This window comes from Cyrtonyx montezumae, unplaced genomic scaffold (genome assembly GCF_038088225.1).
Source record: "Cyrtonyx montezumae isolate F1298 unplaced genomic scaffold, pur_monq_1.0 scaffold_19, whole genome shotgun sequence".
Taxonomy (NCBI): domain Eukaryota; kingdom Metazoa; phylum Chordata; class Aves; order Galliformes; family Odontophoridae; genus Cyrtonyx; species Cyrtonyx montezumae.
Genome location: NW_027071925.1, coordinates 8,792,638 through 8,805,638, shown reverse-complemented (window position 1 = coordinate 8,805,638; position 13,001 = coordinate 8,792,638). Strand labels below are relative to the sequence as shown.

The following is a 13,001-nucleotide window of genomic DNA, read 5'->3' as shown; positions in this document are numbered from 1 at the left end:
AATTATACAGGAGGGAATGTAAGTTCAAGTGCAATTGTTCCACTTTGGAAGTTTTAAAGATGAATCTGTTTCTGAAGGTCCTTTTATCTTCCCTTCCCATTTATACCACACGGATGTCACCCACTGTTGTATTCCTGGGTTCAGGTGCAGTAAATGCCTTAGCATTTAGTCAACAGCAATTTTGCTTTTGCTTAGCGACTTGCTGTATCAGCTCATTTTTCTTTGGGATGTATTTTGGGAACATTTGACAATATTTTTGATAAGTTTCACTTCACCAAACAGCATTGCTTTCCAGCACAGCTCCCTGCAAGCCCTGCTGGCTGGTAACCTCAGCAGTGCTCTTTCTCGGGCTGTACCCTCAAGGACCACACTTTAAATTCCTACATCCTCCAGAGGTAGGGGGCAGCTGCTTTGTTGCACATAGCATTAAAGGGAGATGGACTCCTGCATCACATCTCTGTTGAAACACTAAATTTCCTTATGCAGTCAGTTGAGAATGGAATAGAAAAACACAGTAGTTGATGTTAATAAGCGTGGCTCTGCTTTTGTGGGTATAAGCATCTTGTAACGTTTCTGGTGGAACCCACTGGTAGTCCTTAGGGTGGACAGAGGTGCATTCTTGCTCCTAACACACGTTCATCTCCCACTGATGGTGAATTACTCACGTGAACGGTCTCCTTATGCTGCAGTAATGACAATACCTCCACCTCTTCCTGATTTATATTCTATTCCTCTAGCAGTTTAATTCATTATCCTATTGACTTTCTCCTCTGAAGCTGAACATTAATCTGAAGGTTATAGAGATTTTACTAAACCACCCTTCCATTAGACATGTGTTCCCTCATCTGCTACTACCCTCAGAGGCTTATTTTTCAACATTAATCAGCACAGGAATACAGTAAACTTATCTTCCTGCTGCAACACTTACAAAATGACCCGTATCATTTCCACTAAAATTTCCAAAATGTAAGACAGATGGCCTATGGCAATGGACATCACCTGCTGCTGTGATGCACCTTTCCTGGGGAAGGACTACGTGCTACCGTGTATTCTGATGAACAACCCTGGTAAAATCCCAAATCCTCACGACAGTGAGGATCCTATAAGGAAAAAATGCAAACGGAAACCCAGGCTTGGGTGGAGGAACCTAAAGATTGAACAGAGAAATGATTGGGAAGACAGGCAGGAGGGACCCACCATTCAGAAAAGGAGGCATAGACCTGAGCCAAATGTCAGAGGGAGGCACGACTGACATTTGCCTTTGAATGAAGATAGGGCCTTATCAAATAAAAGGAGATGTGGCTGGCCTGCAGCTCAGAACAAGCTGTGCCCTTAGGGTCGGGCTGTGCCTACAGTTTCCTCTGACACGATGACTGGCTGTGACTTGCTTTGTTTGGCCAGCATCACTGAAGTTGTAATTCATATATGGTTACATCAAAACTATGTCAGTAAAATTTTTCTGCTTGGTATAGAGATACCAACAGAAGCATTTTGGGACAGGTTATTCAAAATTACACCAGCAACTCAGAGGTGTTCAGAAGAACTCTGTGACAATATCACTGTTTCTGGTTTAGCAGTTGAGATCATTCTAATTCTGCAGCAGACTGGATTAAATTATTTCAGCTGGCCTGATGCTTCTCACAGGCTGTTTATCTGTCAGTCCTGCTTCTAAAAATATCAGAAGTTGGATTTGCAACACTGATCTCTCTGATAAATAATCCTTCACTATCAATCAAAGTTCCCTACTCATGCAAAATTTGCCTGATTTCACATAGAAATGAAGTATTAGAAGGCTGGTATTGCAGAGTTTCCAGCCTCCTTATCCCACCTCTGTTTTCTTACATTTTACTTCATTTTTTACTGGCTTTTAGCAGTAGAAAAAAATAAATCTTGGTTTGAAACTGTCTGCATAGATGCAATATACGTTCATTTATCTGGATACTATGTGGCTATCATTTTATTTCTTAAGTAGGAGGTGAAGTCATTTTGTGCCTATAATGTCTGTCAGGTTTTCAGAAGATGACTTGGTAGGCAGAGAAGAATAAATCTTTTTTATATATATGTATATCTATATTCTGGACTTTTTCTCTTGTTTGAAAAGTGCATAACCTCAAGTAATTAAGATCCTTGACTTTCTGCCTCTGTGTGGATGAGCCTACTACAATGCACAGCCACGAAATGGAGTGAAGTTACATGGTCCCATTTTCTTCATGAACCTTGTAGGTTCAGTTACCTTTATTTTATTTTTTATTAGTTAGAGTTTGACCAGCAGCACTATTCTGCTGTATTCTGTGTTTCTTCCTTTCTGAAAGGAGGATGGTCTCGTTAAGTGATACGGACACTTATGTGCTAGAAGGAGTTTTGCATGGAGATGCCAGGCAGCAGACATGAATGGCTGGTGTCCTAGCTGAGGTCTTTGCTTGAGCCAAGATTTTCTTTTGGTTGTTACACTGCAGTGGGATGCTCACGCAAAGAGCAGAGAATTGAATGCACACAAGTATGTATCTGAGGGACAAACAAATGCTCAATTTATTTATTTAAACATTCTGAAGCCTTTCATTCTTTCCATGTTAGCAGTGTTAAACGCATTGATGATAATCTGATAGTCAATTTTAAAGCCATTATTTTGAGACTGTTTAAGCATTAGTTCAGTTATTCTGTCTACTGAAGTGGTCATTAGGGGCTAAAAGGTAACCAGATCTCTCTTGACAGCCTTTAACACCTGGAAATTACAAGCCACTCAGTATGGTTCAGACCATGGTGCATTTTGAAGCAAATTGCTATTTCTAGATGTTTTCCATTCCATGGCACCACTCCAGCATTCTCCAGCCTGCTGAGTGCCCGTGCACTTGCAGAACATCTTTGCAATGCAAAAAAATAAGAAGTCTAAAAACAGGCCTCTTGCTTAGTATGGATCCTAGCCTTGATTTCCAGATGTGTAAAAACACTCCTCATAATTGAAAACATAATGGATCTGCTCAGCAGCTTCACCCTTCCCTCTATTTGGATTTAACTTCATTCTGTTTGAGTCAATCTAAATTTGCCCATGCTATTATGGGGGGGTGCTCTCTCCCCAGCTGCCCCAGGCTCCCCTCCTCTCTCCAGTGCACTGATTTTAATGTGTCCTCGAGATGTCAGTGTCAGTGGAAATGAGGGGACAGAAACAGATGGGAGGAGGGAAAAGGAGGAAGATCGAGCTGAATGTGATCTCCTGGATTCAATCACACTGCTTGGGTAACTCAAGAATTGCTTCTATAGCAAGATAGAGATTGCAGTTACTTTGTCCAAAATAAATAAGAATGGCAGCAGCAAGGAAGGGTCGTGGGCATTAGTGTGCAACCAGGAATCAAGCAGCGTAATCCTGATCTTTCTCTGGCTGCCTTCATCCACTAAAGCCCAAACCAGAAAACCTTCACTGCTGTGGTTGCTGTACTACCTAAATTAAACAAATGCAGTTATTTTTCTTTATCCTATCTCCTCTGACAGTATCACAGGAGTGATAACAATTAGCAGCAGCATTCTTGAAAGCATATGTTACCTTACAAATTCATGTACTCTATCATAAAGTCAGCTAACTGGTCTATAGTTCTGTCATTCTAGTTGCTGGGAGCTGCAAACATTACATCTCCAGTGCTGAGAGCTTATTGAAAATAACTTATTTATATAGACAGCACTTGTATGGGTGAATGTACATCCTAAGAGCACTGTCAGCTGCCATCCTTCACTGAAAATTTGTACCTATGCTGTTCAGCATGATTGATTTGACTCTGTTCATGCTTTGGAAACAGTATGTGTTTTATAAATAAGACTTAACTGTGAAGATACAGATCCAAATTGAAAATTAATACTTGACATTCCTGGGACTCACCTGTTTGGCTGCCCAAAATGGCTATCTGAAACTTTGAAAAGCACATCCTTGAAGGTTAGAATTCATCTCACTATCCAGAAAGGAGGCAGCTACCCTAAGATACTTGGCCAGCTGTTTGTCTGCTCTCTTGTCAAAGCACATGCATTTCCACTGAGTGATTTGTCCTGTCCTAAGAGATTTGTCTCTAGCTACCAGGAATTATTGTCCTCTGAAGATGCCAATCTTCTTCCATTCACTGCAGGAGGAATTCAGATAATTAGATGAATCCTTCATATACTGTGGATCCAGCTGTGCATCACTGACTGACTGACAGTGGTTTTCACTTATCTAGATTTTCTGCTTTTATTAATAAAAACTTGAGGTCTGCAATAGCAAATAATACCTAATGTTAACAAAACATGTTATTGCAAGAAGTCAGAAACAATAGGAAGGCGGTGACCTTGACCTGGTGACTCCAGAGGGAATGCTGAGAGTAGAGGAAGCTACTCACACTGTTTCCCTGTTGCAGTTGGCAAAGTTAGGAAGCTGACTTTTCTGTTTAGCCAATAAATGGAAACGAGCACTTCCTGGAAGAGATTCGGGGCATATGAACCAGGGCTCCAGTTGGCAAGTGGGACAGCCCAGCTGGGCATCGTCTGAGGTACATCCTCACTGATGTCATGGAAGATTGTGCAGGGAGCTCCAGTGGTGCTCAAGGCACTCAGGTGTTCGGCGATAGTGAGCAGCTGGGCCAGCAGCATCTGTAGCTCTTCCAGCTGAGCAGCTGCTCTGCTACCCTGCCCTCCTCCAAGAAACCATCGTGTAGCGTCACTTTGAAGTCTCACTGCATCATCTGGTATTTTGACGTGGACCTTCTTTAAGTTAGTCAGTGGTATTTCAAGCATAGTAGGACAGGGGCTCAAGTATAGCTGTTTGTGTAGATGGCTTCAGGAATAAAAATGTATTGAGGCCAAAGGAATGTGAAGTCAGTATCATCCTGGCTGCAGGAAGAAAAGCTGAAGGAGATAAATCATCATGTCTAGTCTCCAGAGAAGAAGGTTAAGGTCTTTCAGTCCACGGCCAGCTGCACTTACAGCTGTGCTTCAAAACCTCTATTTCTGAAGTCACAGAGCCTACTTATGTATTAACACAAAGCGTTTGGTTTTTTTTTAAAGCTCTACATGTTTACTTTTTGTTATTGTCTATGAGCGATGAGTTTCTAACTTGTCTATTCCTTCAAAAACATCTGAAACCACACTGATTTGTTATACCAAGTGCAGGGGTGTGCTTCAGCTGGACACTGCTTTCTTGTTCTGTCAAACTGCTTTCTTTCGGATATCTCTCTTCTGTAAATCTGATTAGCAAAACAAATATCTAATTTACTGTACAACACCCAACTTTCAGCTCTTAAAGGAGTAGTACATTTTATGCCCACTTATTATAGAACTTAAACAAGGCAACTGGAAGTCAGTGGTGTAAACCATGAGTAATTTCACGAAAAAACTGCCTGTGGTCATGTCACATATCTATGAAGCTTATCAAAGCAAATAACTGCCATCGGTTATAACATCATTTGACAGATCTACAGTTAATGTCCTACTCTCATACAACTGCTGTTGCACAATGCCAAAAAAAAAAAATAACACTCATTAACTGTCTCATCACCAGAATCCATGAGAGAGATTACAGATGGTAATTTACTACTCCCCAACAAAGTTTTTTACTATGAAAAAACTATTCCTTTTGGTCTTCCAAAGGAGAGGTACCAGGATGCTTACAGAGCATCTTTACAAACAATCCCTAAGGTTATTCTGAAGTATTGCCTTATTTGCTAAGGTATGTGGAGGAGAGATGCTGGCAGTTTAAGGATCCACCAAAGCATACTTGACTGCTTTATAAGCAGTGTATTTGGGAATACAAGGGGTCCATGAGTACAGTTAAGCAGATTCTTTATAGATAGACTCACACATTAAGCCATGCATGGGTTGGGAAAAAAAACAACAATACAAAAGCCAAATTCCACACTGGATTAAGGGAAACAAATTTTTTTTGTTGTTCCAAATTGGTTTGCAAATACCTTCAGGCGGAAATGAAAAGTGCACCGTTTCATGTTGGTTCGTTTGTCACTCGGAGTATGCTGACATACCTCCCCAGAGAAGGCCTGTCCATTGAGAAGGTGCTCTGATCCCTGGCTGTCTTCACTTCCAAAGTGTAACCGGATCTCCTCTAAGCGGTGACTGTACGTCATCGGCCCTCCAGAGATGTTGACCAAATGCTCTTTGTCTAATCGTAGAGAAACGTGTCTCCCTGTATTGTACATTGTCCCGCTGACCTAAAGAAAATAGGAGTAAAAAGGTGTTGGTTTTTTTCAGTATTATTTGTAATTCCTTGAAACCAATGACAGTGCAAGCTTTTGCATCTGACAAATCTTCATTTAAAGGCAGCAATGTATCTTATCATTGCTGTGTGATGAAACAACCTGAGGATGTACTTCAACTTGTGTGTGAATTTTACACTGTACATTAAAATATTTCTCTAAATCCATATGTAGATGTCCTACCCAGGGGCATGTGGTTAGCACAGTGAGTGGGACTATTTACTCCTAAATAAGTAGGCTTTTAGATTATTTCTGATGTAAAAATCTGGATAGTGACTTCATTACTAGATTTCTGCACTGAAAACGGGAACATTTCAGTTGGCATAAATTATTTGAGTCCAGTTGAACATATCTGAAATGTGACGCATTTTTTTCTTCTTTGGACATTTATAATGAAGTCATCAGAAAGTAAAGGTGCTGCAAAAGGAGAGCTAAGTCATTATTCACCAAAAAGGGAGTGCTGCTCACTCTGATGCTGCAGGTAAAACCTTTCAGCGTCCTCCTCTGCAAGGCTCTGCTCCAGATATTTTACTTCTACGGTTGCCAGGTATTTTAGCCATAGTGGTTCAGAATTAATTTTGGTTTGATGAGTATCTCCAGTTCCTACTACACCTCGAGTAGCTGTAATGCTCTTTAAGATTCAGCTTTACTTTTAAAGAAGACTGAATTCATTCAGTCATTCATACGCTCCATTTGACAACCAATTTACATTCTCTGTAATGAAAAAGAGAATGATTGTAGGAATCTTTTTTTTTTTTTTTTTTGGTACAGAATATAATTCTGTCACATTTACCACTGTCACAGGAGAAGTTCCTACAGCAAGAGCTTCCTTAACTTTCACGTCATTGAGAAGTGAAATATGCCAGCTTGAGTTAAAGGAGAACAGTGATTTATTTAAGAATGTTCTGCGTGGATGCAAATGCTACACTTGAATAACATTCATTTCCGCTAAGAAGAGGAAGGATAGCAATAATATGCTTTGTTGCACTTCAATTTAAAATTAAAGACATGACTATTATGTATTATATCCTATACTACATCAGTACTATAGTAATTAACATTGCTGCAGTGTCATTTTATCTGTAATAGTAATTACAGAATTTAAATGGCCTGTTTTGTTGCACAGTATGTTGTAAAAAAATGATACTCCACAGACGGTGCGATGCAGCTGCACGAGTGAGGTGGAACAGGCTCTCCTGCCGTGGTTACCTTAAACTTTGATGTACATCTTCTATATTTCGTTTATTCCAATTCAAAATAAACAGTAGCAAATGGTTTTAGAGAAGCAGTAAACAGAAATAATCCCATTCTTCTCCAATAAAACACAGTGATTTTCTTTGTAACTGCTCCTCAGTTTTCTGCCCGACTCTGCATGCCAAATAATTAAATAGCAAGTTTAGTTTAACATGTGAAAGGTCAGTTCATTGAACCCAGCTTCAGTACGCAGCGTATGGGTGAGATGAAATTGCAGACGGTGACTGAGAAATGCAGTTGAAAAATAAATAGGGGGAAATGGTTGAAAGCCTCTTATTCCTGTCTGCAAGCTCATGCTTCACTGAACACTCAGTTAAATTTAGCAACAGTGCAAAATATTCAGAATCCATTTTCTTACTTAAATTGCCACAAATCTCAAATTAGGTTACCATTATTTTCTCTCTTTAGGTAAAAGTGACCCAAATAACCTCTAATATGAATGAAATAACTCTCTATGGAGGAGAGAGGGGAAATGATAAGAGAGGAATTCATGAGCAGGAGAAACATTTGTCTTTCTCATTTTCCCCTTCATAAAGACGCAATGCTTGTAATGAGATTGTATTGACCATTTTAAAACAGGATTCTGCTATGTAGCTGCAGATAAAAAGTACTGGTAATGAAATGAATATCTGCCATGCCTCATTTCCCACTGCAGCAAGGGGCAAACACCTGAAGGGAAACTGCAAGAACCTCCCACATAGGCAAACGAGCTCAGCACAAGGAAGGACAAAATTCAAGATGTTCAGTATGCACTGGCTTGCTTTTTTCTCGTCAGCATTTTTAGGATGAACTGGGGCACTAGTTCTCTTGTTCTGAGGGTGTGCTCAGGGGAAGAGCCGTGTTCTGCAATCCAGATCCTGGAAAAATGGCCCGACGTCTCCAAGATGTTTCTCCTATAGCACTGAGGCTTTAATGACTTTTCTATTAAGGGCATTTGATGACAACAAGAACAAAAGTGTCTTACAATTGCCATTTACTCAGACTGCATATGAATCAAAGATGGACATGCTAAAGGATTTTAATTTATTTTTAATTTCTGGAGATTTTCTGACTTGCCATGTTTGTACAAGACTGCAACATGTCAAGTATCAGCAGATTGCTGTCTGAAATTCTTGCAGTGCAGGATACTGTCTGGTTTATATACAAACTGAACATCTTATGACCTTTAAAAGTGTACTTTTCGAGTACAACCACTTACAATTACAGGGCATAGTGCAGTTTGGAAGCTCAGAGTCTCCTAAATGCATTACACTCAGTAGGAAAGCACTGTGCAGGAATCATGAGACGTTTGTCTTGCATTGTTTCCAGCAGAAAACTTCCTGTTGTGTTTTCTCTATGTACACTTTTAACTGTAACTGGAGAAAAAAGGAGATCCTGATCCTGCTCATTATGTGGAGATACTGCCAAGAGAGGGACTCCATATATTTTATATTTTATATGTTATATATGTTAAATTTTATGGTACTGAGCCTTTGAAGTGATGGTGCAGTCACTTTAGAACATGCAAGTCACTCGGTTTTGTGGACAGTGAGGTTGTGAGCAGTTCTGCAGCCGGCATTCTGTTGGTGCTCTGCTGCAGGACATGCAGTGGGAGGGAAGGGGCTGGCTCTGCCTCCAAGGGGCAACAGCACCTACTGCTCTTGAGCACAGCATTAACTAGGGCTTGGGGAAAGCATTACAGCCTAGTTACAGGGGCAGAGCAGTCAGGGTAATGCACAGCTCTGTTGCAGTCTGTGTAACTGCTTCCTTGAAGTGTCAAATTGACCTCTGGTGCCGAGTCCTTCACAGTCCGGCCTCTGCTTGCTCTATTACTGAGTAACATCTTCATTCTCTGTTCGAATTCAATGTGTACACAGTTTCACTTAAACCACATTAGGTAAAGACGAAAACAGCACAGCAGGTTGGGGAAAAATACACTAATTGCCCCTCTTCTTTTTTCAAGACAATCCATGTTCACATTTATCTTATGTCCTACAAATAAGACTGTGCCAAAGAAATACATTAAAGCATCCTTAAAAATCCAAGAGCTACATCCAACATTCTCAAAGGTAACAATTCCAGCACACTCACGCTCCTGGTTGACCCAATTTTCCTCAAACATGGGGAAATGTTTCCGAGCTTGTAATTTCACCTATGGCAAAATCCCCAAGTAGAACGGAGGATGTCGATGGGCTCCAACCTTAATTGTGGAATGTTTCAGCTTTGGTAGACTTTAATTAAATTATTAACATATTCCTGATGTAGTTATTTTCTATTTAATCTCATTCGTTTTAATTCTTGCTTCACAGAGCTTTGTGCACATAATTCCCCAGCAGCATTATTCTCTCTTTATCTTGATGCAAGACAGCCACACAGGCACACTGATGTATTCAGTGCTGCATTTGAGTGAGATCTGGGAACTCATGCATCTGTGTGTAACTTTCTATCCTACGACCACAAGAAGTCCAAATTCTGCTGCTTGACTGAAGGGTACAAGGTCAGCAGAAGCACCTAACTAACCACTGTGAATTATTTGGCCCACGTTTATCTTGAAATGTCACAGATCTCTATGACGATTAGAAAAATAAAATAGCTGAAACGATTTTTCCTGATGTTGCTCTTTAGCCCTGTCAGAAAATGAAGCATGTTTTGGGGTAAAGCTGCGCCAGCAACATAAGCAGGGATTGCAAGAGGAGTGGTGAGGGAGCTGAGCTGGATGCTGTGCCCTTCATCCTGTGCTCTGCTGGTGCTCATTGTCACCGCTCTTCAGCAGCTCTCTGCTTCCCAAGGGTCTTTACAAAATAGTGAAATAGTCTCTCAGCATTTGGGATTTATTCAGGTAACGGTGGTCTGAAGATCAGTTTCAAGAATATTTTTTAACTTGTATCAGTACCTGTCAGCAGAGCAGCACTGAATGCAAGGAAGCAAGAAAATCAATTGTGTATGGCTGCCTGCTGTGGTGTCCTTGGATCTTATCTGGGGTTTTAGCTTTTTCTTTCTTTGGGATGAAAATAGATACCGTCCAAAGAAAGCTTTGCACTGTGTAGGGAAGCAAATCACTGAGTATTGAAGGGTGTTTTGAAGACGCTGTAATGCCCTGGTTTTACATCCTGCAATAACCACGTTTCTATCATCTGCTGCATGGCTTCCATACTTTCCTGCTGAAGTCTCATGTTCTTGCAGCTCTGCAGGAGCAGTGGGCTTTCTGCCCCACTAACAGAACCTGAGCTGTTAACACCACGTGCTTTGTCATCACCTTCGCTCTCTGCCATTCGCTATCAATGCCACAAGAGCAGTAGATGGCCCAGTGACTGCAGCCCGGATCCTACAGGCAGGAGCTGTTGGTTTCCTGCTCAGCTACTGGCTGTAAGAGGGTCGTGGAGGGAGCCAGGATCCATGGAAACACGAAAATATCAGTGCTAGCACTAAAGTAGCATCTGCCTTCTAAGGGACACAAAGGGCGTCACAAATGCAAGAACAAACGTGCCATCGTCTTCAGGCTCACTAGGTTATGAGTTTTATGCTACTGCTTTGATTTTCCATGAGTTGTCATCACAGTGTTACTTTTGGGAAATATTTAAGAACTGACTGAAAAGGTAGAACTATTTTTTAAGTTGTCTCTTAAAGAAGAGATTAGTACCAAGTAGGAGACAACGGTTCAAACCATCGCAGGAGACCGAGGGCTCTGTGCTTCCCTGTTGTGTTCCTGCACTCACATAACAACTTCCATGTTTTGTTTTTAAACAGGTGGTTTTTCTTCTTCTTTTTCCTACACAGCATTCAAGCACATTTGGTAAACTCTTGTCCGTTTCAGTATTTATTCTTCATAATACTTCTCCCCTGCCTTCATCTTCAAGCTCTAATTACACAACCTTATGTAAGGAAACTGTTGAAACACTGCGAGCATAGCAGCACCTTCAAAACTCTGTTTGCTATAAACAGCATGCTTCTTGACCTTTTAAATCATGATCTTCTATAGATGTGCATAAAAACATCTCGCCATAGATACATACTGGAAGCATTTTCGATGCAGCCATTCCCTGCTGCCAGCAGAGAGCACTGTTGACCCATCCCCTATGGCCGCCACCTGTGCCACGGGGACTTGAACAGCCAGGCAGAAAACAAAAACCACAATGGTTCGTTCGGTTTGGTTTATTCAGCCTCATTCTGTGCCATTAGTTTCAGAAAGGGTGGTTTGAGCGGTGGGACAGAAGTGAAGGGGCTGCTGCAGCGGCTGGGAGGAGCAGCACACCTTTCTCTGGCTGCAGCACAGTTTGTATCTCCAGCAAAAAAAAAAAAAATCCAATCAATTTTTGCATGGGGAAAAAATTAAAGATAAGGAAATACGAGTTTTGATGCAGTACTGTGTACTGTGTGTGTGGGGGGAAGAGGGGAGGAGGCGGAGATGTGACATAATTGCTGAGCTTTGAGGAAGAGCAGGCACCATCATCACCAACATGTGATGGGAAAGGCACGGGTGGGAAAACGAAAGAGAGAAGGGCAAAGATTAAAATAACTTTTTTTTCTCTTGTTTGTTTGTTTGTTGAAAAGTTTTGAAAAGGAAATGATGTTAATGAGTCTAATTAATCAGTTTACCTGCTTAGTGTCATGTGGCATGGCTCAGAATATGACATGACATGTTTGTTAAGGCCCCGCTGTCAGTGTGAATCCCTCCCATTCACTGGCCTCTGTTCTCCTGTTTACTTCCCTTAAGTGACTGATCTGAGAAATCTTGAAACAAACTTCATAAATTAAATATTCAGGCTTACTGGCTAATGAGCACAATATGTCAGTTTCTCAGTGATCAAAATAATGTGCTTCAATAATGTATACACCGTTCTGTAACAAAATAATCATTTTAATAGGGGACCCGCAGGGTCATGGTTATCCTGAGATAATTATGTGCCATGGATAGGAAGGAATGAAACTGCTCCTAGGACACTGGTAGTACCCCACAGAGCCTATATGCTACATGTGCCTTTTAGGGATAATAAAGCGTTTTATTACATTTCCACCACTACATTAATGCAATGATTTTGCCTTGTTGGTATCTATGAGGTCTAAAGCAGATGCAGCAAAATTTATGGTGACTAGCTTAATAATTGCTCTGTGTGTGTGTTTATGTTTACTGCTCTCCTTCATCTAAAATATTCCAAAGACATTTAAACCATGTGCAGCAGATGAATTAGATCCCAGGGCTTTCAACAGATTTCTAAATTAAAATTGAGTTATTGAAATCAGCAAGCAGAAAAACTGGCTTCTGTGACTCAACAGCTTCCACCAGTGCTAGCTGAAAGCCTTCAGGGACTAGTAAGGATTTTAAGTGGGAGATACATCTTGATACTGAGATCTTCCTGCGTGTTGGGATCCATTATATGCTGTTTGGTGTGAAAAAGAATCATTAAGACTATTTTGCTGCAGGAAAGCAGACTGGATCTCAATGTCCATCTTTTACTGTGTAGTGCCCTGAAACCTACAGCCTTAATTTTTGCTGGAAAATCGGAGCATGAAAGAGGAGTGTGTAAAAACAAGTGGCATTGCATT

The 13,001-nt window shown here is 40.9% G+C and overlaps 1 protein-coding gene across 1 annotated transcript in view; it reads right to left on the bottom strand.

The window, feature by feature from the left end:
• Positions 1-13,001, bottom strand: part of CA10 (carbonic anhydrase 10) — a 142,764-nt gene that overhangs the window by 27,044 nt on the left and 102,719 nt on the right. The window contains exon 5 of the mRNA XM_065735628.1: positions 5,994-6,179. Coding sequence (XP_065591700.1) covers positions 5,994-6,179 — 186 coding nt within the window. The remainder of the gene's footprint in view (positions 1-5,993; positions 6,180-13,001) is intronic.